Genomic DNA, 24,759 nt, shown 5'->3' on the forward strand with positions numbered 1-24,759 from the left:
TGGGCTAATCAGATTCTTGATTTCTTCTTCATCCTCTTTCCACACCATTAGGGAACTTAGTAGAATCTTTATTTGAAGGTGGGAAGAATGTAAAGAGAAATATGGAACTGAAAGCCAGTCAGAGAAAAGCAATGGATGTATACATACAGAGGGACTAAAACAATAAACACTTCTCAGTCTGGAAATCTAGAGACTAAAAAGAGAATAGATATGAATCCATGAAATCATGAAGAATAATGAGAAGACTGGACTTTATCAATATCAGTTAGTGCTCACTTTGACAGCACATATACTAAAATTGGAACAATACAGAGAAGATTAGTATGGCTCCTGTGCAAGGATGACATGCATATTTGTGAAGCGTTCCACATTTTGGTAAAAGAATTGCACTTTGAAAACTATAAGACACTTATGAAATAAATTGAAAAGCACACAAAGAAATGGAAAGACATTCCATACTCATGGATTGGAAGAACAAATATTGTCAAAATGTCTATACTACCCAAGGCAATCTACACATTCAATGCAATACTTATCAAAATACCACCAGCATTTTTCACAGATCTAGAACAAAATCCTAAAATTCATATGGAGCCAGAAGGACTCCAAACAGCCAAAGCAATCTTGAAAAAGAAAAGGAAAGCATTACAATTCTAGAGGTCAAGGTATATCACAAAGCTGAAGTAATCAAGACAGTATGATACTGGCATAAAAACAGGCACATAGATCAATGGAATGGAATAGAAAACCCAGAAATGAACCTACAACTATATGGTCAACTAATCTTCGACAAAGCAGTAAAGAATATTCAATGGGAATAAGATAAGTCTCTTCAACAGATGGTGTTAGGAATATTGGACAGCGACATGCAGAAGAATGAAGCTGAACCACTTTCTTATACCAGACACAAAAATAAATTCAAAATGGATGAGAGACCTAAGTGTGAGACCTGAAACCATAAAAACCCTACAAGATAGTATAGGCAGTAGTCTCTTTGAAACTGGCTGTAGCAACTTCCTTCTAGCTGTGTCTCCTGAGGCAAGGGAAACAAAAGCAAAAATAAACTATTGGGATTATATCCAAATGAAAATGTTCTGCACAGCAAAGAAACAATCAACAAACCTAAAAGGCAACCGATGGAATGGGAGAAGATATTTGCATATAACATATCTGATAAAGGGTTAGTATCCAAAATATAAGAAATTGTAAACTCATCACCCAAAAAACAAATAATCCAGTTAAGAAATGGGCAGAAGACATGAATGGAGATTTTTCCAAAGAAGACATACAGATAGATGGGTAACAGACACATGAAAAGAGGCTCAATATCACTCCTCATCAGACAAATACAAATCAAAACTACAATGAGATATTGCCTCACATCAGTCAAAATGGTTAAAATTAACAACACAGGAAAACAGCAGGTGTTGGTGAGGATGCAGATAAAGGGGAACCCTCTAACACTTTTGGTGGGAATGCAAACTGGTGCAGCCACTGTGGAAAACAGTATGGAGGTCCCTCAAAAAGTTAAAAGTAGAATTCCCTGCAGCGCCTGGGTGGCTCAGTCGGTTGAGCGTCCAACTTCAGCCCAGGTCATGATCCCACGCTTTGTGGGTTCGAGCCCCACATCGGGCTCTGTGCTGACAGCTCAGAGCCTGGATCCTGCTTCAGATTCTGTGTCTCCCTCTCTTTCTCTGCCCCTCCCCCATTCTGTCTCTCTGTCTCCCAAAACTAAATAAACATTAAAAAAAAAAAAAGAATTCCCTACGATTCAGAAATTGTGCTATTAGGTATTTATCTAAAGGATACAGGGGTGCCTGGGTGGCTCAGTCGGTTAAGCATCTGACTTTGGCTCAGGTCATGATCTCATGGTTTGTGGGTTCGAGCCCCACATCAGGCTCTGTGCTGACAGCTTGGAGCCTGGAACCTGCTTCAGATTCTGTATCTCCCTCTTGCTCTGCTCCTACCCCAACTCGTGCTCTGTTTCTGTCTCAAAAATAAATAAATATAAAAAAAATTAAAGGATACAAAAATGCTGATTGGAAGGGGCACATGCACCCCATTGTTTTTAGCAGCATTATCAACAATAGTCAAATTATGGAAAGAGCCCAAATGTCCACCGACTGATGAATGGATAAAGATGTGATGTATATATACAATGGAATATTACTCATACCAAGAAAAGAATGAAATCTTTGAATCTTGCCATTTGCAATGACATGGATGGAGCTAGAGCGTATTATGCTAAGTGAAATAAGTCAGTCAGAGAAAGACAAATACAAAATGATTTCACTCATATGTGGAACTTAAGAAAAAAAAACAGAGGAACACAGGGGAAGCAAGAGAGGAAAACCAGAAAACAGACTCTTAACTATAGAGAACAAACAGAGGGTTGCTGGAGGGGAGATGGGTGGGGGGGGGGGATGGGTTAAATGGATGATGGCCATTAAGGAGGGCACTTGTAGTGAAGAGCACCTGGTGTTGTATAGAAGCGTTGAATCACTAGCTTGTACACCTGAAACTAATATTACATTATATGTTAACTAACTGGAATTTAAATAAAAACTTGAAAAAGATAAAAAATCAGACAGTTAGTGAGACCTTACTATATGTTGGTCATGACTTTACACAATGTTAGTAACAAACAGGTAGGACATGGCACTTGACCTTGAGAAGCTAAGCAACTATTTGGGAGAGATCACATATGTAAACAAAATAAACAACAATAAACATGACTATATTAAGTGCCAAATGAGAGGTACAGACAATAAATGCTTTGGAAATCAGAGAAGACATCAATCTTCAAGGATGTTGACTGATAAAATTATTGGGAAATACTGTTGAAGTAGGAGGTAGGGGTCAGACTGTTGGGGGTCTTGAATACCACACCCAGGGATCTTGACTTTATCCTTGTAAGAAATAAAGAGCCATGGTTTTGATGAATCCATAGGAAAAAAAAATACGTAAGAGGTAAAGAAAAGTGAAGAATGTTTGAGGATTTTTCCCTTCTTGAGGTTTATTATTAAATAATTAGACCTTAATAAAATATCCCTTGATACATGGCTAGAGAATATATGTATGTGTATAATGTAATACATATAATCCATAACAATGTGCTAAATTGGAAATCATATGGAATCAGAAAGACTTGGACTCAAATTGTACTATTTACTAGATGTGTAACTTTAGGCAAGTTATTTAACCTCTCTGAAATTCAGATGACTTATTGGTAAAAGTGGAACAGAAATACCTTTTGCAGAGGGTTGTTGTAAGGATCAAATGAGATAATGTATATAAATGTAAAGCAAAAAGCACACAGTCTGGCATATGGTAGGTATAAAATAATCATTATTTTCCTTTAAAGGGTTATTTTAATATAATTATCTTATGTAATTTAGGTTAGGCTCATGCAAAAAAAATTAGCTATTTGTTAATAGCTCAATTAAAAGCCTTTTGGGGAAATGTAACAGAAACAATGGCTAACATTGAGTTTTACAACTCTATTTTCATTTTTGTATGCAGTCCCTATCTCTATTATTTTATCATTCTTAGAAATCAAACAAATATCAATGGAAAAATAGTCATACCATGTGGGTCCCTTTCCCTCTCTCACACTGTATACAATTCTGTGCTACAGCTTCTACAGGCCCCAGGTTTTCTTCTAACTAAAACTGTTATCTTGCCAAATACAGCTATAGTTAATTTCAAAGAGACTCCTGTCAGAAAATTTTCATAGAAATACAGCTTTCCTTTATTCAATCCTGTTGTTGACTAGACAGAATACTAACATTATGATCAAACTGATGTGGTGACTCAGTCTGGTTCGAGAAGTTGCACTGCCTGAGTCAGAATCAAAACCAGTCTGTCACTCAAATTCGAAGCACACTTAGGCTCACTCTAGGAGTTAGAAGGAATGTAATTTGGAGTGCAGAGCCCCCAAGAGGTGGAATTTTGAAATTGCAGAACTAATACATAAATTTGTCATAATTATCAGTCTCTTGATTTATATAAATACAGATTGACTAACATGGGAACAAGATTGCTATATGCAGCTTCTGAGCTACCGATAAAATGTTTTAGCTTTCTTTCCCTCTTGATCCAAAACTCAATAGACTGACATTAAAAATTTTTTTTAAATGTTTATTTATTATTGAGAGAGAGACACACACACAGAGCATGAGCAGGGGAGGGGCAGAGAGAGAGGGGGAGACACAGAATCCGAAGCAGGCTCCAGGCTCTGAGCTGTCAGCACAGAGCCCTATGTGGGGCTTTAACTCACAAACTGCAAGATCATGACCTGAGCTGAAGTCAGTCGCCCAACCAACTGAGCCACCCAGGCGCCCCAGTAGACCTACATCAAAAGTGAATTCTGCCTCTGCCTCTCTCTCTCTCAAAATAAACCGAAAAAAGTGAATTCTGTCAAAAATAGTTACTAAAACGAATACCTGAGCATCGAAGGGAATGGGCCAGTTCTGTTGCCATAACTTGTATGATTAGACCAATTCGAAGTCGAAACATTTCGGCAAAGAGGCCAGGCTGAGTTCGCATATACATGGCTAGATACACCATTATTTCCTGTGCATGGAATGAATATAGACAAAAATTATGGCCCAGGTCTCACAAGGCCTATTTTGTAGTCTTCAGAAACTGCCAAATCAATTGAAAACAAAAATATCAATCACCATACTAAACTTCATAATTCTGCTCACCTGTGTAAGAATGGAAATGCTCATGTCCCCTTCACTGGCTTCATCTATCAGCTGAGTGAGCACTTCATAGGGCAGAGGTCTGAGGGAGAAGACAGTGAAGAAAGAGAAAACTCTGTGACTATTTAAGCCTAAATACATGGAGAAAATAAAAAAGCTCCTCCCAAGTCCAAGTCACCTCTTTAATGTCTCATTACTGGTAGCATCTGGTTCATTTAGTGTTCAAAGTTCATTGCCACCCCAAACCACTCTGGCCTATATCAACTCAGGAACGCTCTCCTCTCTCCTCTTTAAACCTGGATTGCCCTACTCCTTCAAAATTTTATGTAAAACTTACCTGATGAGGTCTTTCCAGATCAGTATTTCAAGGTTAATTCTTAACATATGACAAGTAACTGTTATGGCTAGAAAGTAATGAACTAAATTTAAGCTGTACCTTTTGGAAACCATTTTATTACTTTATGATCACACCTTAGTTATACTTATTTTCTAGTTTCATCAGTTTACACACACACACGCACACACACACACACACACACACACACACACACACACACACAGGTATGCATACCTCTTCCCACACTTGTGACTCTTCTGTTGATATTAAGTACTCTGGGGGAATGGGATATGGACCATGCCATCTTCTTTGGATTGTCACAGTAGTCAAAAATTGATCAGATTTGTGATTAAAAAAACCCCTCTGTTTGCTGAGAGTAAGGTATTATGGGTTGAATTGTGTCCTGTCAAAGTTCATATGTTGAAATCCTAACCCCTAGTACCTCAGAGTGTGACCTTATTTGGAGATGAGGTCTTTCCAGAGGTAATTAAGTTAGAGTGAGGTCATTGGGTGGGCCTTCATCCAGTATCACTAGTGTCCTTATATGAAAATTTGGGAAATTTGGACACAAAAATATACATAGAGGGAAGAAATGTGAAGAGATATAGGGAGAAAATAGCTATCTACATGCCAAAGAGAGAGGCCTGGAAGAAAGTCTAGAGTACAGCTGATTTTTTGTGGGTGCTCATTGTAGTTGCCTGTCCTATTTCAGACTGTTTTCCAATGTGAGGTTTGGGAAAGACAATAAGTAAAAAACAAGCACAAAAACAAAAGCCATCACCACCACCACCACTACCAACAAAAACCCCTAAAAAAGCAAATTACATTTGAGTACTACTTCCTGTGAATTTTCTCTTTCATTTACTCATGTTCTGTCATTATCAACATTCTCATGCCAAGTGTCTCTGAAAGAAGCCCACACATGTAGGACATTATTATCTACTGATAGATTAGGGCAAGAGAATTGTGGTCAGTCCACACAGCTCCTTAAAGGCTCAGAGAAGCTTGAGCAAACCCAACCAAAAATCATACTCACGCAGAGATGGTCTTCTCTCGAGGTTCTGGAGGGAGTCCCACTGTCAAATGTTTCTGGTGGGAGAGAAGGTCTGTGCAGGCCTAAGAAGAGATGGCATAACAGCATTATCCCTCCCATAACATGCCAGATTCCCAAGACAATTACTTTTCTCAGCCTACAAACCTTTGTTCCCTCTTAATTTATTGATACACCAAACCCTCTTTCTCAGGAAATCCCATGAAGATAGCAAAAGAGAGATTTTTTTAGGAAGAAACGATGAAGGATTTTTATCTCCTAAGAGGTAGGAATTTTTAGTCTACTGTAAATTCATTCTTAAGATGTAGAATTCTTATAGTTTATAACATCTTATATTTGACATTCACAAGCAAAAAGCTAATTGAGTATCAGGAACTTTATGTGAGGAAGACAACATCTCAAATTATTAAGATGCTGTGGTTGCCTTAAAAATCCATTATGGAAACCAATTAAAAAAAAGGACCTCCATTTAACAAAGTCACAAGATATAAAATCAATGTACAGAAATTGGTTGCATTTCTATATACCAATAATGAAGCAGCAGAAAGAGAAATCAAGGAATCGATCCCACTTACAACTGCACCTACCATAACATACCTAGCAATAAACCTAACCAAAGAGGTAAAAGATCTGTGCACTGAAAACTATAGAAAGCTTCTGAGAAGAATATTAGAAGACACAAAGAAATGGAAAAACATTCCATGCTTATGGATTGGAAGAACAAATATTGTTAAAATGTTGATACTACCCAAAGCAATCTACACATTCAATGCAATCCCTATCAAAATAACACCAGCATTCTTCACAGAGCTAGAACAATCAATCCTAAAATTTGTATGGGACCATTAAAGACCCTGAATAGCCAAAGAAATTCTGGAAAAGAAAACCAAATCTGGATGCATCACAATTCCGGACTTCAAGCTGTATTACAAAGCTGTAATCATCAAGACAGTGTGGTACTGGCACAAAAACAGACACATAGATCAATGGAACAGAATAGAGAACCTGGTAATGGACCTACAAATGTATGGCCAATTAATATTCAACGAAGCAAGAAAGAGTATCCAATGGAAAAAAGTCTCTTCAGCAAACATTTCCAGGAGAACTGGATGGTGACATGCAGAAGAATTAACCTGGACCACTTTCTTACACCATACACAAAAATAAACTCAAAATGGATGAAAGACCTCAATGTAAGACAGGAAGTCATCCAAATCCTCGAGGAGAAAGCAGGCAAAAACCTCTTTGATCTTGCCCTCAGCAACTTCTTACTCAACAGGTCTCCGGAGGCAAGGGAAACAAAAGCAAAAATGAACTACTGGGACCTTGTCAAAATAAAAAGCTTCTGCACAGTGAAGGAAACAATCAGCAAAACTAAAAGGCAACCGACAGAATGGGAGAACATATTTGCAAATGACATATCAGATAAAGGGTTAGTATCCAAAATCTGTAAAGAACTTATCAAACTCAACACCCAAAACACAAATAATCCAGTGAAGAAATGGGCAAAAGACATGAATAGACACTTCTCCAAGGAAGACGTCAAGATGGCCAATTGACACATGAAAAAATGCTCAACATCACTCATCATCAGGGAAATACAAATCAAAACCAAAATGAGATACCACCTTACACCTGCCAGAATGGCTAACATTAACAACTCAGGCAACAACAGGTGTTGGCGAGGATGCAGAGAAAGAGGATCTCTTTTGCATTGTTGGTGGGAATGCAAGCTGGTGCAGCCACTCTGGAAAACAGTTTGGAGGTTCCTCAAAAAAACTAAAAATAGAACTACCCTATGACCCAGCAATTGCACTACTAGGCATTTATCCATGGGATACAGGTGTGCTGTTTTGAAGGGACACATGAACCCCCATGTTTATAGCAGCACTATCAACAATAGCCAAAGTATGGAAAGAGCCCAAATGTCCATCGATAGATGAATGGATAAAGAAAATGTGGTGTATATATACAATGGAGTATTATTCTGCAATCAAAAAGAATGAAATCCTGCCATTTGCAACTATGTGGATGGAACTGGAGGGTACTGTGCTAAGTGAAATTAGTCAGTCAGATAAAGACAAAAATCATATGACTTTACTCATATGAGGACTTTAAGAGACAAAACAGATGAACATAAGGGAAGGGAAACAAAAATAATATAAAAACAGGGAGGGGGACAAAACAGAAGAGACTGTAAATATGGAGAACAAACTGAGGGTTGCTGGAGGGATTGTGGGAGGGGGAATGGGCTAAAAGGGTAAGGGTCATTAAGGAATCTACTCCTGAAATCATTATTTCACTATATGCTAAATAATTTGGATGTAAATTTTAAAAAATAAAAAATAAAATTAAAAAAAATTAAAAAAAAATTCAAAATAGATTAAAGACCTAAATATGAGACAGGAAACCATGAAAATCCTACAGAAGAAAACAGGTAGCAACCTTTTTGACCTTGGCTGCAGCAACTTTTTATTAGACATGTCTCTGGAGGCAAGGGAAACAAAAGCAAACGTGAACTATTGGGACCTCACCATGATAAAAAGCGTCTGCACAGTGAAGGAAACAATCAACAAAACCAAAAGGCACCATCAGAATGGGAGAAGATATTTGAAAATGACATATCTGAGAAAGGGTTAGTATCTAAAATCTATAAAAAACTTATCAAACTCAATACCGAAAAAACAAATAATCCCATAAAGAAATGGGCAGAAGACATGAATGGACACTTCTCAAAAGAAGACATCCAGATGACTAACAGACACATGGAAAGATGCTCAATATCATTCACCTTCAGGGAAATACAAATCAAAACCACAATGAGATACCACCTCACATCTGTCAGGGTGGGTGAAATTAATAACCCAGGAAACAACAGATGTTGGCGAAGATGCAAGGCACGGGAATGCTTTGCATTCCTGGTGGGAATGCAAACTGGTACAGCCACCCTGAAGAACAGTATGGAGGTTCCTCAAAAAATTATACATAGAACTACCCTATGACAGAGCAATTGCACTACTAGCATTTATCCAAAGGATGCAAAAATGCTGATTTGAAGGGGCACATACACCCAATGTTTATAGCTGTGCTGTCAACAATAGCCAAATTATGGAAAGAGCCCAAATGTTCATCTACTGATGAATGGATTAAGAGCATGTGGTATATATACACAATGGAATACTACTTGGCGATCAAAAAGAATGAAATCTTGACGTTGGCAACAATAGGGATGGAAGTAGGATGTATTATGCTAAGTGAAATAAGTCAGTCAGAAAGACAAATATCATATGATTTCACTTATATGTGGAATTTAAGAAACAAAAAGATGAACACAGGGGAAGGGAAGACAAAATAGGATAATAAGGGGGAGCCAAACCATAAGAGACTCTTAAATACAGAGAACAAACTGAGGGTTGCTTGAGGGGAGGTGGATGAGGGGATGGGCTAAATGTGTGACGGGAACTGAGGAGAGCACTTTTTGGGGTGAGCACTGGGTGTCATATGTAAGTGATGAATCACTGGGTTATACTTCTGAAACCAATACTACACTATATGTTAACTAACTTGAATTTAAATAAATAAATTAAAAAATAAATTTACTTTTTTTGAAATGCTTAAAACAAAGCACCTCCATTTAGATTTGTTATAAATTCAAGAATTTATAGTACCTCATCGAGTGCTTCCACCTTCTTTCTTAGGATTCCAGAGATGTATCGGATCAGGCCCCAGTGACGAATTTCTCCAACTTTGCCATACAGTTCAGTAAGCAGCTCTCGGACTGTCGCACTCCCTTCATCATATAATCCAGTGTCCCAGTCAGGTCCTCTGGAATGTTAGAGACCTACATTAATTATAAGTAAAGCTGCTGGCAACAATCATTTGTTTCAGTGTTACAACAGATGTGTCTGTTTTTGTAAGGTCTGTCTCATTAGGAACTACTAAATATTATTTACCAAGAATCCTTGTAAACCTATGATTAGTGATCAGCCCTGAAACACAAATACCTAGACAATAATAAGTCTTAGTTTCTAGCTGTGCTTTGACAAAATGCATTCTTTTACCCTCTTCACAGGCTTCAACATAGCTCAAAATGAAGTCAAAAGTTTAATTTAACTACTGAAAGTTCAGAAAGTATGCTACACTTAGGGAGCTAATGAAGAGATAAAAAAGATGTGTGCTTATTTTGAAAGGATACATATACATTATTGTTGTAAAGATTACTATAACACGAGTCAACTGTGAAGTACCATAAAATCTATATAATGTTCTATGAAACTGGGCATTTGATATACAATAAAGGTAGATTTATTAAACAATATTAAGACAATGAAGTAATCATATGAAAAAGAAGTTGTATTCATGTCTTACACTGTAAATCAGATTTCTAAATATATCAGATTTCAATGTAAAGGTACTAGAAAAAATATGGGAGAACTGGTTTATAACTTTGGGGGCAAGAGGACTTTTTAACTATAACCCATACAAAAGAAGCCATAAAAGAAATACTGTTATATACATAGAAACAACGAAATTCTTATTGCAAAAACCACCATAAGTAAAGTGATGGGACAAATTACAAACAGAAAAATATATGCAGTTCATAGGCCAATTTCCCTAATATATAAAGAACTCTAACAAATAGATAATAAAAAAAGACACAAAAGAAAATACAGTCAAATACTGATGAATTTTAGGTATGGGATAAAGTGTCTGATCTCATTCATAATAAGAAAAATTAACACTACACCAAGACAACATTTTTTAATCTATCATGTTGTCCAAAATCCCCAAATTTGATAACACTGCATTGGTGAGGCTTTGGGAAAATAGGTGATCCTGATACATTGCTAGTGGGAGTAAAATTGGGACAATTTCTCTGAAGAGCTATTTGGAAATACATATTAATTTTCAAAATCTCTATATTCCTTGACTTAGCATTTCTGGTATATCTATAGGATAAACTCCACACATGAGAAATGATATATACTATGAGGTAGGTTATTTGCTATAGTGTTGTTTGTGACAGTGAATGATGGGAGACAACCCAAATGTCCATCAACAGGAGACTGTTAAACAAATTATGGTATATTCAAACAAGGGAATGCTACACAACTACTGAGAAAGTATGATGTAGATCTAGATCATGGCAGGCTGTATGTTTCAAAGTGATTCCAATAATGTTCCATCTAACACGCTTTTCTTACAGTGTGACTTGTACAGTCCTCCCATGAAGAGGTTGGGTCTGTGTTCTCTCCCCTTCAACCCAGGCATGCTTGTGACTAATTTGAAATGATGCTGTATGATTTCTGAGGCTAGGTCATAAACATTCACGCAGCTTCCACCTGGTCCTTTTCTGGGGCACATAATCTTGGGACCTAGACATCAGGCTGCGAAGAAGTGGAGAGACATGGGGGAGGTCATCTGTAGGCGTTCCAGGTGACAGCTCCCGGCAAGGTTCCAGCCAACAACCAGTATCAACTCCTAGATATTCAAATGGACAAGCCTCCTGGTGACTTCAGCCCCAGACACTGTCAGACCACAACTGAATGAGATCCCAAGTGAGAACTGTCTAGCTGAGTTAGACAAGCTCCAGAACTGTGACGGATAATCTAAACGTGTTTTATTTTTACTATTTTAAGCCACTGAATTTTGGGGTTATTTGTTAAGCACTCATAGATAAATGGAATATATATGTAATGATTTTCAAGATAAATAGTTTTAGTGAAAAAGAGCAAGGTACAGAACAGTGTATATACTATGCTTCCATTTGGGTAAACAGGTGTAAAATTACATACATATATGTCTTTATTTACCAACATTTACCTACATATGCACAAACTGTCCCCAAATGGATACACAAATAAACCAGGTATCTAGAGACCAGAGGTGGGCAAAAGATTTTTCATCTTTTCACTGTATCCTTTTGTACTTTAAAAAGTTCAAATATGATAATGGATTATTCAGTATATTAAATTTTAGTAAGTATATACTAACATGATGTATTTAATATACTAAATATATTAAAAATAAATACATTAAATACACATATTTTGCTTATTTATTTTGAGAGAGAGCGAGCGAGCAAGGGAGGGGCAAAGAGAGCAGGAGAGAGAGAATTTCAAGTAGGCTTCATGCTGTCAGCATGGAGCCTGATGTGGGGCTTGATCTCACAGACTGTAAGATTATGACCTGAGCTGAAACCAAGAGTTGGATGCTTAACTGACTGAACCACTCAGGTGCCCCCATTATTATTTTATTATATGAAATTTATTGTCAAATTAGTTTCCATACAACACCCAGTGCTCATCCCAAAAGCCCCCATTAAATATATTTTTAAAACTATGAAATAAAAAGTACCATAGGAAGAGTCAACAATGGATTAAAAAAACAAGTGAATGAAAGTCTAAAGAGTAACAGGATATTTACAGTTTCAAAATATATCTCTACAAGATACTTTTTATTTATAAAGTGCAACATAAAAACTTTACAGTGGCAGAATGTGGAAGATACTACTTTAAATATACTACATATATATATATATATATATATATATATATATATATATATATGGAGAGAGAGAGAGAGCGAGAGAGAGAGAGAGAGAGAGAGAGAGAGAGAGAGAGAGAGGATCTTAAGCAGGCTTTCACGCTCAGCACAGAGCCCAATGCAGAGCTCTATCCCTCGACCCTGGGATCATGAACTGAATCAAAATTGAGTCAGGCACTCAACTGACTGAGCCACCAAGGTGCCCCGAAATGTGTAATTTAGATTTTCTTTTGCTATAAAGACATTATTAGGACAACTGACAAGTCTGGTATGTAGATTCAATAATACTATTGTTTTAACATTAATTTTCTGATTTTGGCAATTGTACTGTGCTTATGTAAGAGAATTCCTAGTCTTTAGGAAGTACACAATGCATACTCAAACACTTAGGATAGAAAGGGATCATGTGGATCATGTCTGCCACTTACTCTCACATGATTCATAAAGATACATGTATGTATGTATGATGATGGTGATGATGACAGAGAATGAGTAAGAGAGAGACAGAAAGAAAGAGAGAGAGAAATTGAGACTGAGATCAAAGCTCAAGGTAAACCTGAGGAATTTAGGTGAAGGATATCCAGAAAATTTTTTGTGCTATTCTTACAACTTTTCTCTAAGTTTGAAATCGTCAAAATCAAAATAGATAAATGAATAGTATTAAAATACATGTTTTGAGAGCTCAGAATCAGGGATGATCCTTTTTACTCCCACAGGTCAGAGAAAGCTTTATGAAGGTGACAGGTGAACTAGACCGTGATGGATAGCTAGAATTCCAATGAGGAGAGATGGGGTGTGGTAAACGAGTGTAGTCCAGGCAGAAGGCAAAACATGAGCCAAGGTATGAAAGTAGTCATGTATAGGCTGTGTTTTGGATATGGTAAGTAGCAGGCTGTTTTGGTGAAAGAATTCACAATGTGAGTGGGGAGCAATGGTAGACAAAGGTTGAAAGATCATAGAGGATGTATATTTGGCCCATGATTCCCAATGGTAGTGATGATGTTGCAGGGAGAGGCAGGGTATGAGGAGGAGCTGAAGATGATGACACAATTTCAAGCCTGGGTGACTAAAAGAAGGATGATACCATGAACATGGCCAGGAGCAGTGGCTTTCCGATAAAGACAGTGAACTGGGTATTAGATATGCTGAGTAAGAAGACATATATATATTCTAAGTAGATTAAAGACATATAATCTAAAAAAATTATTAAAGGTATTTAAAATATTTTTAAAATTCTGGGAGGGGATGCATAACAAGAAACCCAAAAGCCAAAAAGGAAAGACTGACAGATTTTATGATATAAAAATTAAACTTCTGCATAGAGAAAAGCATATAATTAGCAAATTATTTGGATAAAATATCTGTAACAACTGTAACTAACAAAATAGTGACATCTAATATCAATGAGAAATATATAAAAAACCCAACAGAGAACAAACAAAGGTTATAAACAATTCATAGAAGGAATGCTAGTCAACAGAGATAGGAAACCCTATCTCCCAACTTTTACTTTTTTTTAAAGTTTATTTATTTATTTTGAGAGAGACAGACAGAGGGAGAGAGGGAGAGGGAGCAGGGTAGGGGCAGAGAGTGAGGAAGAGACAGAATCTCAAGCAGGCTCTGTGCTGTGAGCAAAGAGCCCTCAGCATAGGCCTGATGCAGGTCTCAAACTCACGAACCGTGAGATCATGACCTAAGCCAAAATCAAGAGTCAGACACTTAGCTGACGGAGTCACCCAGGTGCCCCTCATCTTTTACTCTTAAATCCACAAGGGATATTGGGCAGAATTCCAAGTGTATTAAAACCCATGCAGCACATCATACACACTCTAGTCAAGTGGTTTGACATCACCTGGAATACTAGTTTTAGGGAGACTGTAGGTTTGATTAGATGTTATGGTGAAGTTAATATACAGGATTAGATGAAGAAAACTCGTGTTACGAGCCAAAGAGTTGGCAGCCAATCATTGATCATCTGAATTGGTGGGAAAGTATGAACTTTTCAGGTATAACTCTCTTTGTTTTCCCATATCAACTACCTAGCTGGCTCGTCAGGTTTCATTCAAGCTTACCCCTTATTTCATTTTACCTTCTCTATCTTTTCGTTATGCTGCATTTAGCATTGTGCCTGGCACATAATAAGTACTCAACAGGTATTTGTTGAATAAAGTGCCTTACCCTAAAGGAAAAATGAAAGAAACAAAGGTATCAAAATAATAAGACCCCATGTCTTTTTTTTTTGTCAGTAGCACATAACAAGACTTATGGGGTGGCTCTTAGGGTTGTAGGATAAGGGAAGTCCCTCACAGCATGAGACTGCCTGGAGGTTTATTTAAGGCACCAGCTCTACCATCCAGGAGGTGTGGAGGGCAAGGAAACTCCCAGAGGACAGGAGGAAGAGGAAGTTACATGTCTAAGTGATGTGCTTCAGTAGCACTGTGGGGATTCTCTAGGTTAGAGAGCATTAAATGTCAGCAGTGGTTTGGGGTACTATTCATGGCCCTGGGCTTACCTCTTGTTAGCAGATATGGAGTAGGTTTCAAGGAGTATACAAAGCAGGCAGGCTCTACGTAGCTAAAAGTATGTTGGGGCTACTTTGGTAACAGTTGGATGTGTAAAAATATGTGTTTGGTGTTGGTGGGATTTTCAGCTGTCATTTTCATTTACTCACTAAACACCACAATCAGATGGAAGCAGCATGAGCTTGGGAGTCACACAGACCAAGGGGACTTCATTAGCACCTAGAGGGGATGAAAGTCCTAGATACCTACTTGGTCTTCTTTGACACTACCCTGGCAGTGCAGAAGGTGAGGTAGTGCCTGCTTTGTTACACTGGGGTGGGAGTGGAAGTCTGGGCTTCAAGCTAAGCCCTTCTTGACAGGGGTGGGGCCACAGATTCTTCTATGGTGCTTGGCTCCGGTAGAGTGGTCATTGTCTCAATGTTGTTGGTCTTGCTAGTCTGCCCTTTCCTAGTCCTTTGTCTAGAAAGAACAAGTTTTTCATCGGGCTTTTGGTGTCTGTGCCCATTGGCATTTTTGGGGTGCTGGCTTCTCTGTCATCTGATGCGGGACCCAAAGGCAACATGGAACAAAGGAACTCAAGGGACATCACCACCTTGTCATTCCTCAGATCCTGAGGTCCTTAGCCAGTCTACCTTCTTCTGTCCAGCCTTTAACACCTTGTTATGTTTGTTTTACAAATGATGTCATCCTGTACTTAGCAGGAGGAACAGAGAAGAATGTATGTAGTGTATCTTGTCTGGAACCAGAAGTCCCACTGTGGTCTTGTTTTACGAGATGCATTGACTTTTAGAAATAATACTGTAATATTTAGGGATAAATGATAAGATGTCTGGTTTCCCTGTCAAACCAATCTGGGAGAAGAGAGGGAGATAATATAGATGTGACAAGGTTAACCATGTCTTTATAATTGTTCAGGCTGGATGATGGGTCTCAAAGTGTTCATTATGCCATTCTCTCTACTTTTAAATAAATTTGGACATTTCTATCATTGAAAGTAAAACAGGAGGTGCCTGGGTGGCTCAGTAGGTTAGGTGTCTGACTTCAGCCCAGGTCATGATCTCATGATTCATGAGTTCGAGCCCCACATCAGGTTCTGCTGTCAGCACAGAGCCAACTTTGGATCCTGTGTCTTTATCTCTTGGTGCCCCTCCCCACTGTGTGTGCATGTGCTCTCTCTCTCTCTCAAAAATAAATAAAAACATAAAAAAATAACTAGAATCTTCTCTTAAAAATTGAATAAAAAACAAAGTAAAACAGAAAAGTTACTCTCTCTCCTCTGTGGAGGCTGGGCTTCAGGAGAACAAGATGAAAATAGGAAGACTTGTTATAAAGCTATAGCAATAGTCCTGGTGAGAGACAAAGACCTGAGTGAAGGCCCCAATACAAGAGATGCAGAAGGTAAATATTTAGAGGTAAAACTGAGTAGACTTGGTGATTAACTGGATATGGGGAGAAGCGTGCTGAGTAGGTAGGTGTTGGGTCCAACAACAAGGATGTAGAATTTCAGAATATAACTCCATTTTTATTTTTTTTAATTTTTTTCAACGTTTATTTATTTTTGGGACAGAGAGAGACAGAGCATGAACGGGGGAGGGGCAGAGAGAGAGGGAGACACAGAATCGGAAACAGGCTCCAGGCTCTGAGCCATCAGCCCAGAGCCCGACGCGGGGCTCGAACTCACGGACCACGAGATCATGACCTGGCTGAAGTCGGACGCTTAACCGACTGTGCCACCCAGGCACCCCAATAACTCCATTTTTAATGTTTGACTGGCTGACCACTTCCAAGTCCTCTTTCCCTTCCAGCCTACATCTGGGCAAGGTGCCAGAAAAATCCAAGTGTTTCCTATCTTGGTGCTGGTGACAAACTTTATTCCAGCTTCACCTCCTGATTGTAATAAAACCCCAATCCAGCCTCCTTTCCCTACTCACTTAAGCTTTTATTTTTGTTTGACCAACTTTGGAATCTGTTCCACTCTCCCCAGAAGTCTCATTATGTGAGTAATAAACATTTTACAGACTTTTGGTACATGTGTGGCATCATCAGTCTCAGCATCCAAACCAAATTTAGGGGAGGGGATCTGCCTCTTCAGGTTGATGACTACATGAATAAATGAGGAAGTTCAGGTTATGTTTTGCAGGGAGGAAGTAAGGGACAGGAGAGAGTTCCACTTGGGCATGCTGAGTGTGAGGTTCCTACATATAATGTATCTAGCAGGGTTCTGGACACATAGCAAACACTCAGAAATGTTAGTTTATTTTTTCTGTAAGCCTCCATCTTCTTACTTCTTTTGAGTTTAGAATTTATTTAACTGTGGATTTTTAACAAATTACAGAGGCTTAAAATATCCATAATAATGATAATAATAGTCACCAGTTATTGGTCACCTACTCTGCAGCAGGCATTGTACTAGAGACTTTGCAGATATTGTATCTTGTTTAATCTTTACAACAGTTTTATGTGGTAGGCGTAATCCAAATTTTATAAATGAGGACACTTGAGGCTTTGAAGTTACACAGTGGGTAGGGGCAAAATTCAAATCCAGGTCAATGAGACTCCAAAACTGTGTTTTATTTACTATGTTATACTTCCCCTCTACATGAACATTAAAGTGATAATATCTATCACTTACTTCATAGTATACAGCATGTAAAGGATGTCAGCTTGCTCCTGTAAGCTGGAGGTCTCCTTCAACTGTAAAATGAGTGCTTTGAAGTCCACCTCCCCAGATTGGTCTCTAGGAAGATGTATTTCTACACGAACAGAGGGAACCTTTAGTTTGAGAAAGGACAGAAAAACTTAAGTCCACAAATGCTCAATTTAAATAGTGCCCTAGAATGTCGATCTTTTCACCTCTAAACCTTTTCTGTAAGAATTCCCTACATTTTGATGGAAAGTAAAACAAAAACAATGAAATCTTCAACATGAATGACGTAACAATTTCGTTTTCTTAGAGCCTGGCTAGGAAAATCTTATTCATTTTATTTTATTTTTTAATGTTTATTTTTGAGAGAGACACACACACACACACAGAGTGAGTGAGTGGAGGAGGGGCAGGGAGAGAGGGAGACATAGAATCTGAAGCAGGCTCCAGGCTCTGAGCTGTCAGCACAGAGCCAGATGTGAGGCTTGAAGTCATGAACCCTGAGATCACGACCTGAGCCAAAGTCAGACACTTAACCTACTGAGCCACCCAGGCACCCCAAAACTTGCTCATTTTAAAAGTGACCTAAAAAGGAGTATATCTTCACCAGGGTAGCATTTTGCCTACCACCAGTTATTAGCAGAAACCATAAGGGCTAGTTCTGTTATTTGCCATACAGATGGTGGTTTTGCAAAGAGCTGGCAAATACGTCATGTGCAAGTTTACCTGGTCCTCTCGTGGGCAATGAGGAGAGTCAAGTAAGTTCAATGAAGGCCGGGAAGCCTGAAATATCTTTGTAGGAAGATACATGTGAACATCTGCAAGAGGTTGACATTTATGGGAAAGGTTAGATAACTTAGGAGACTAAAAAACAAGTAATTCACAGTTGCCCTCAAAATCAAGTTGTATAGGAGTTGCTCTTTATATTATATAGAACAAGAGTGAGAAATTTATCCTTTCTTGCTAATATCAAAGAAAAATATGAATATCAGATAATTTTTTTTGAAGTGATTGCATGATGAATGATTTTTATTTCCTATTTTTAACCTCCAAAACTTTTCTTTTTTTTTTTGACTGTTTATTTTATTTTTTTTTTACTATATTTTTTTTAATTTTATTTTTTATGAAATTTATTGACAAATTGGTTTCCATACAACACCCAGTGCTCATCCCAAAAGGTGCCCTCCTCAATACCCATCACCCACCCTCTCCTCCCTCCCACCCCCCATCAACCCTCAGTTTGTTCTCAGTTTTTAACAGTCTCTTATGCTTTGGCTCTCTCCCATTCTAACCTCTTTTTTTTTTTCCTTCCCCTCCCCCATGGGTTCCTGTTAAGTTTCTCAGGATCCACATAAGAGTGAAACCATATGGTATCTGTCTTTCTCTGTATGGCTTATTTCACTTAGCATCACACTCTCCAGTTCCATCCACGTTGCTACAAAAGGCCATATTTCATTTTTTCTCATTGCCACGTAATATTCCATTGTGTATATAAACCACAATTTCTTTATCCATTCATCAGTTGATGGACATTTAGGCTCTTTCCATAATTTGGCTATTGTTGAGAGTGCTGCTATGAACATCGGGGTACAAGTGCCCCAAAAATATGGAACGCTTCACGAATTTGCGTGTCATCCTTGCGCAGGGGCCATGCTAATCTTCTCTGTATCGTTCCAATTTTAGTATATGTGCTGCCGAAGCGAGCACTGAATATCAGATAATTTAAAGATTGTTCAATCAACCATATTTTCCATGGCATGCCTAGAATTGTAGCATTAAATGGACATTTAAGATATTAAACTCTATGAATGTAATCAATACCAAAATGGTGCCATCACTGATACTTTGATTGAATACCATATGTAACAGAAAGAACCCAGTTCTGTTTTCTATTTTCTGGACTACCCTGGGAAAATATCTGGCTGTCAGCAGTTGGATTTCCTTGAGAATAAACAGATGTTTATCCCTATGTAGGGAATCAAAAAAAAATGTAGTGGCTGACCTACTTCGAGATATTCCTAATATTTTTACTTATAGTCCATTGACAGTCCAAATACTTACCATAACCTCAACAGAGAGACTGTCTTGTCACTTTCACCATTTTACAGATATAGAAAGAGAGATACAGAGCTCAAATAACTGTTCAAGCAAGTAAGTAGCAGAGCTGGGAATTAAGCTTAAGTTTCCTGGTTTGCAATCTAGAAGTAGAACTTAAGAAAGGCGATCTCTTCACATGAGCCCTTGGTCAAGGGAGCATACTCAAAGGGTATGCTAAGCTTTTCCATCTTTGAAATGTTAAATGATTCATGTTTAATTATTTTTGGTTAGTAATGGTCAATAAAGTTTTAGACAGCAAGAACATGCATCTCAATCATTCTCATCTATAAATTGTTACCATTTAGGCCCCCTAGGTGTGGCCAAGGAGCCCTTCTGTCCCTTCAGATGCAGCTACCACAGTGGCACTGAGTACTCTTAGGAACGATGACCGCTCCTAGCAATGGGTGGTAGGTGACACCCTCCACTGCACATACTGCCGAAGGGGGGTAGTGGTCATGGGGAGGACAATGACAATGTTGTTGTATAGGGAGTACTGCAGTTGAGGAATAAACACAGCTCTTGCGCTGCTAGAACAACTGACTGTAAATGTCACAGCTGACATAAGGTAACCAGATGCAGCTTACTTAAGGGCGAGTATCTCCCTCTCCATTGCCAGATTATCTTGTAATTGCTTGCAGGGCTTTCTCTTTAAATAAAAGTGCGTCCAAAGGAGTAACTTTTCCAGAAGAAAAAACTCTTTCTGTCACTTTAATACTGATGTTAAAATTCTCCATGTCTCCTGTTCTGCTTCTTTTCACTATGAGACCATATAGCACCATCGACGGCAAAACTATATGCAATTTATTAAATTTACAAATATTTGAGTGTCTAATGTGTTCCATCTGTCTGAGATGCTGGGGATAAAGCAGTGAACAAAACAGAGTTCCTGCTTGCACTGCTAATAAACGCCCTGCCCCCATCCTGGGCTTCACATCAATCCTGTGCCTGACTCCAGTGAGTCATGGCATTACTCACTCTGTACATGCAGCTCCTTGGCCTTGGTCACCAAGGACATTAAATCGCAGGTTGTTTGCACAGCAGCTCGGAACCGATCTAGCCCTCCCTTCTGTGAGGTGAGGGCTAGTTTAGGATGGGGAGCAGTGTGCGCCAAAAGGTGATCTAAATAGCGAGCAACTTCATCACCACAGCGAGCTGCAAGGTTAGTGGGGGTAGGGGGAGAGAAAAAATGAACATTTTAGTTAGTTTACAATCTACCCCACCAACCAGAATGATTGGCTCCTGTGCCCATAACACAGCACCAGAAGTAGGTTATTTTTGATCATGGAGGTGGAGGGGGGGAGCTTGTAATCATTTTACAACATCTTGGCTTTACCATTTAGAAACTATGGCCATTTTACCAGGACCTACCTGTTCTTCAACTTTGCTAAGACAATATTAGGGCTCCTGAAAGTAGTATGAGGTTTTTTTAAGGACAGGTGGAGCAAGGATTTTATAATCTGTGAATGTGATGGTAGTGGTGTGGCAGCGGTGGTAGAGGAGGAGCAGAATGGGGCCCTTGGAGTCTTACTGGTATAAGGAGACTTTTGTGAGAAAAGACAAAAATCTTCCATTAAACCCAAGCTTAGCTGAAAACAGACAAATTCCATAAATGGCAGCTACAATTGCTATATGGGAAAAACAATCTCCGTGTGGCACTGGTGTCAAAAGGACTACTGGCCACACATTGGTCTTTTCAAGTCACCACCTTCATTTATTCACCAAATATTTCTTGCCTACTAAGTACTAGGTGGTGTACTAGCTGCTGAGGTTTCAGTGATGAAGGAGACAGATACGGTCCATATCCTCTTGGGCTCTCCTTCTCCCACTCACCTCCTATAACATTGTCCCTGACTATGGATAATGAAAACAAAATACATACACAGACCTCATGGATCCTAATGTTTCAGACTTTACATGAACATTTACAACATTTATAGTAGGAAAATCACAGTGTTTGGATGCATACTAAAGTCTGCTAGGTCAGTTATACATCATCTGGTTTTTGATCATTTTCAGTGATCTCTCCAGATGTTTTTCTGTGTTCTGATGTGATCAGTGGAAGCTAGCAAAGCTGTAAAAATGGAAATCATTCTCAGTGACATCCTAATGACAAATATTATAACCTTGAATATGATATAGATACTTGAGTGGAGGATTATGAAGAATATGGAGGGAAGTGTTCTTGGCATGGAAGAGCTGGCAAGCGATAAACACAGCCATTGTGAGACCACCTATGAGTAAACCCAGAGAGGAGAAAGTGACTTAGGCACAATATCAAATTTAGTAATATATGTGTATATATGTGTATACACATATATATCATTAAAAAGTTGTGTTTTAGAAAGTAATCCAAAAGAATGAGTGCTACAGATGAAAATCCCAACTACCCATAGCATAGCAAACAACCTCAATATATGATTATTCTTGTCTTGTTTTCAAAGTAGTTGTTTATGCCAAGATAGATATCATGACTTTGGTAATTATTAATAACAGGAAATAACCTTGTATTTAATGTATTTTTCCAGCAAAGAAATTCACACTATTTTAGATCTAACAAAAACAAATGCAGAATAAATTCAATGGTACTTAGGTAAGTAAATGCTGAGCCCAAAGAAGAAAATCATCCTGAATGCTGATGTGTTGGTCTATTGCATATGAGATAATGCTTGCTACTTCACTAAGGAAAGCCAATTATTTTCTTTTCTCTAACACACCACTCTTAGGATAAAGAAACTGGCTGCTTTAAGAAACAGGCTAACAGTCAAAGACACAATGAAAGCAGGCAAACCATATTTTAGATAGCTAGAAGAATAATTCACTCTTATTGGCCCTTCTCTTTTTGGGATTCACACAATGTAATTCTTGCCCTGCCTAGGTTAGTATTTTAACACATTAGGGTGTTTCTCAGCCATTTTTAATATATGCCCCCATGATGCTTTCTCACTATATCTATCATCTTTGTATTCCTAGCAGCCAGTCAGATTTCTTGTGCTTTATTTGTCTAGTTTGTAGTATGAAAGCAATAGGCACACTGAATAGGCTTTTTCAAACTATGCAGACCTCCCCAGAGATTCTGTGCCCCAATAACATTATACATAAAAAGTACTCTGAGATTCTTAGTTTTATGCTTTTAAGTGTCAAAAAGCAGTACTGTATATGTATAGTTCTCCTACTACATGCTTGATTAAATACCTCTTACCATTGTTTCCTCTCATTTTGAAGTCACTAGCCATTTTCTATACTCAGGAAAGAAGTCTTCCCTAACCTTAGTAGGAGATAGTCAAACTCCACACTTCACAATCACCACAGGGATATTAGACCAGGAACCAAAGGTAAGTAGAAGGATAAAAAGTGAAGCCAAACAGAAGTAGAAATCTACGTGTATTAAATAGGAGTGAAGCTGCTGGTGGTGAGAAATATTAAGGAGGATGCTCAACAATACTTTGTATTCTTACCCATCAAGGCCACTGCCTTTATGAAGCTTCCTTACCATTACTGGTTGAACTGTGGCCATTCATCCAGTCACCTGGTTCCAGCTCATTATAGTTATCATCGTAATCTTCACTGTACAGCTTACCCTCAGGTCCAGGATCCATGAAGCTCAAATGTGTGCAGCAAGATGTTGTCAAAAACTCTGACAATTTACCTGTTTGAATCCTGACAATTACAGGGCAAATAGAAAACAGAAAACCAGAGGAAATCCTTTAAAAACAACACATTTCAGTGAAAAAAAGGATACCTAGACTGTTTGGCTGTGGGACTCATAATGTTTATATAACAGTGTACATTTTGTAAATATGAAATTACATAGCACTCCTAGGCATGGTGTAGTGTAGGTTAGGGTACTATGTTAATAAAGACTACAATTACGGGCTCACAATCTATCAGCAGATGAGTTTGTTCTCTTTCACTGTCATATACTATGTGGCTAATGATGTCAAATATCTGGCCAAAATTTCCACTGGCTGCAGAGAAGCTGGGTCAGAATGAAAATAAATCATCATAAATCTATTGCATTGTTTAAAAAAATTCTCAAAGATCATTTTTTAAAATTTAATTTTAATTTTTTCTTTTCCTTAGCATGTTTTTTTTTTAAACTTAAATTCAAGTTAGTTAATATACTGTGTAGTCTTGGCTTCAGGAGTAGAACCCAGTGATTCATCTCTTACATATGACACCCAGTGCTGATCCCGAAAAGTGCCCTCCTTAACGCCCATCAGCCATTTAGCCCACCTCCCCACCTCCCCTCCAGCAACTCTCAGTTTGTTCTCTATATTTAAGTCTCTCTTATGGTTTGCCTCCCTCTCTGTTTTTATCTTATTTTTCTTTCCCTTCCCCTATGATCATCTGCCATGTTTTCCAAATTCTACATATGAGTGAAATCATAGGATAGCTGTCTTTCTCTGACTGACTTATTTTGCTTAGCATAATACACTCTAGAGAGATCAAAGATCATTTTTTAAAAAATTTAATGTTTATTTATTTATTTATTTATTTATTTATTTATTTATTTGAGAGAGAGAGAGAGAGAGAGAGGGAGAGAGAGAGAGAGCAAGCTGGGAAGGGGCAGAGAGCGAGGGAGATATAAATCCCAAGCAGGCTCCGCACTGTCAGTACAGAGCCCAATGCAGGGCTAGAACTCATGAACCATGAGAATGTGACCTGAACTGAAACCAAGAGTTGGATGCTCAACTGACTGAGCCACCCAGGTGCTCCTAAAGATCAAAAACCAGAGATGGTATTTGAAAATTTTATGAATTATAGAGAATTGTAGGTCATATCCTCCCCTGTCTACAAAACCAAGTCAGTAGTACTGATCTTCTAAAAAACACAACTTGGCACCTGCTGGGGCTGCC

General features: G+C 38.3%; 1 protein-coding gene and 2 non-coding genes across 8 annotated transcripts in view; 1 reads left to right on the top strand and 2 right to left on the bottom strand.

The window, feature by feature from the left end:
- The window catches only part of PHKA1 (phosphorylase kinase regulatory subunit alpha 1), a 190,182-nt gene that overhangs the window by 15,691 nt on the left and 149,732 nt on the right, over positions 1-24,759 (bottom strand). For 4 of the 6 annotated variants that reach the window (XM_047843552.1, XM_047843549.1, XM_047843548.1 and 1 more), the window contains 8 exons: positions 23,394-23,560; positions 20,879-21,055; positions 18,533-18,624; positions 17,795-17,934; positions 9,763-9,919; positions 6,080-6,159; positions 4,710-4,788; positions 4,446-4,575 (listed from right to left, as the gene is read on the bottom strand). In XM_047843552.1, coding sequence (XP_047699508.1) covers positions 4,446-4,575; positions 4,710-4,788; positions 6,080-6,159; positions 9,763-9,919; positions 17,795-17,934; positions 18,533-18,624; positions 20,879-21,055; positions 23,394-23,560 — 1,022 coding nt within the window. The remainder of the gene's footprint in view (positions 1-4,445; positions 4,576-4,709; positions 4,789-6,079; positions 6,160-9,762; positions 9,920-17,794; positions 17,935-18,532; positions 18,625-20,878; positions 21,056-23,393; positions 23,561-24,759) is intronic. The other 2 variants (XM_047843550.1, XM_047843551.1) reach the window with 2 other exon arrangements.
- On the top strand, positions 269-375 carry LOC125157956 (U6 spliceosomal RNA). The gene has a single exon (XR_007149096.1). It is a non-coding gene; the product is annotated as a U6 spliceosomal RNA (small nuclear RNA).
- Positions 19,407-19,513, bottom strand: LOC125158072 (U6 spliceosomal RNA). Its single transcript, XR_007149180.1, has one exon. It is a non-coding gene; the product is annotated as a U6 spliceosomal RNA (small nuclear RNA).

The sequence above is a fragment of the Prionailurus viverrinus genome, chromosome X (assembly GCF_022837055.1).
Source record: "Prionailurus viverrinus isolate Anna chromosome X, UM_Priviv_1.0, whole genome shotgun sequence".
Lineage (NCBI taxonomy): Eukaryota > Metazoa > Chordata > Mammalia > Carnivora > Felidae > Prionailurus > Prionailurus viverrinus.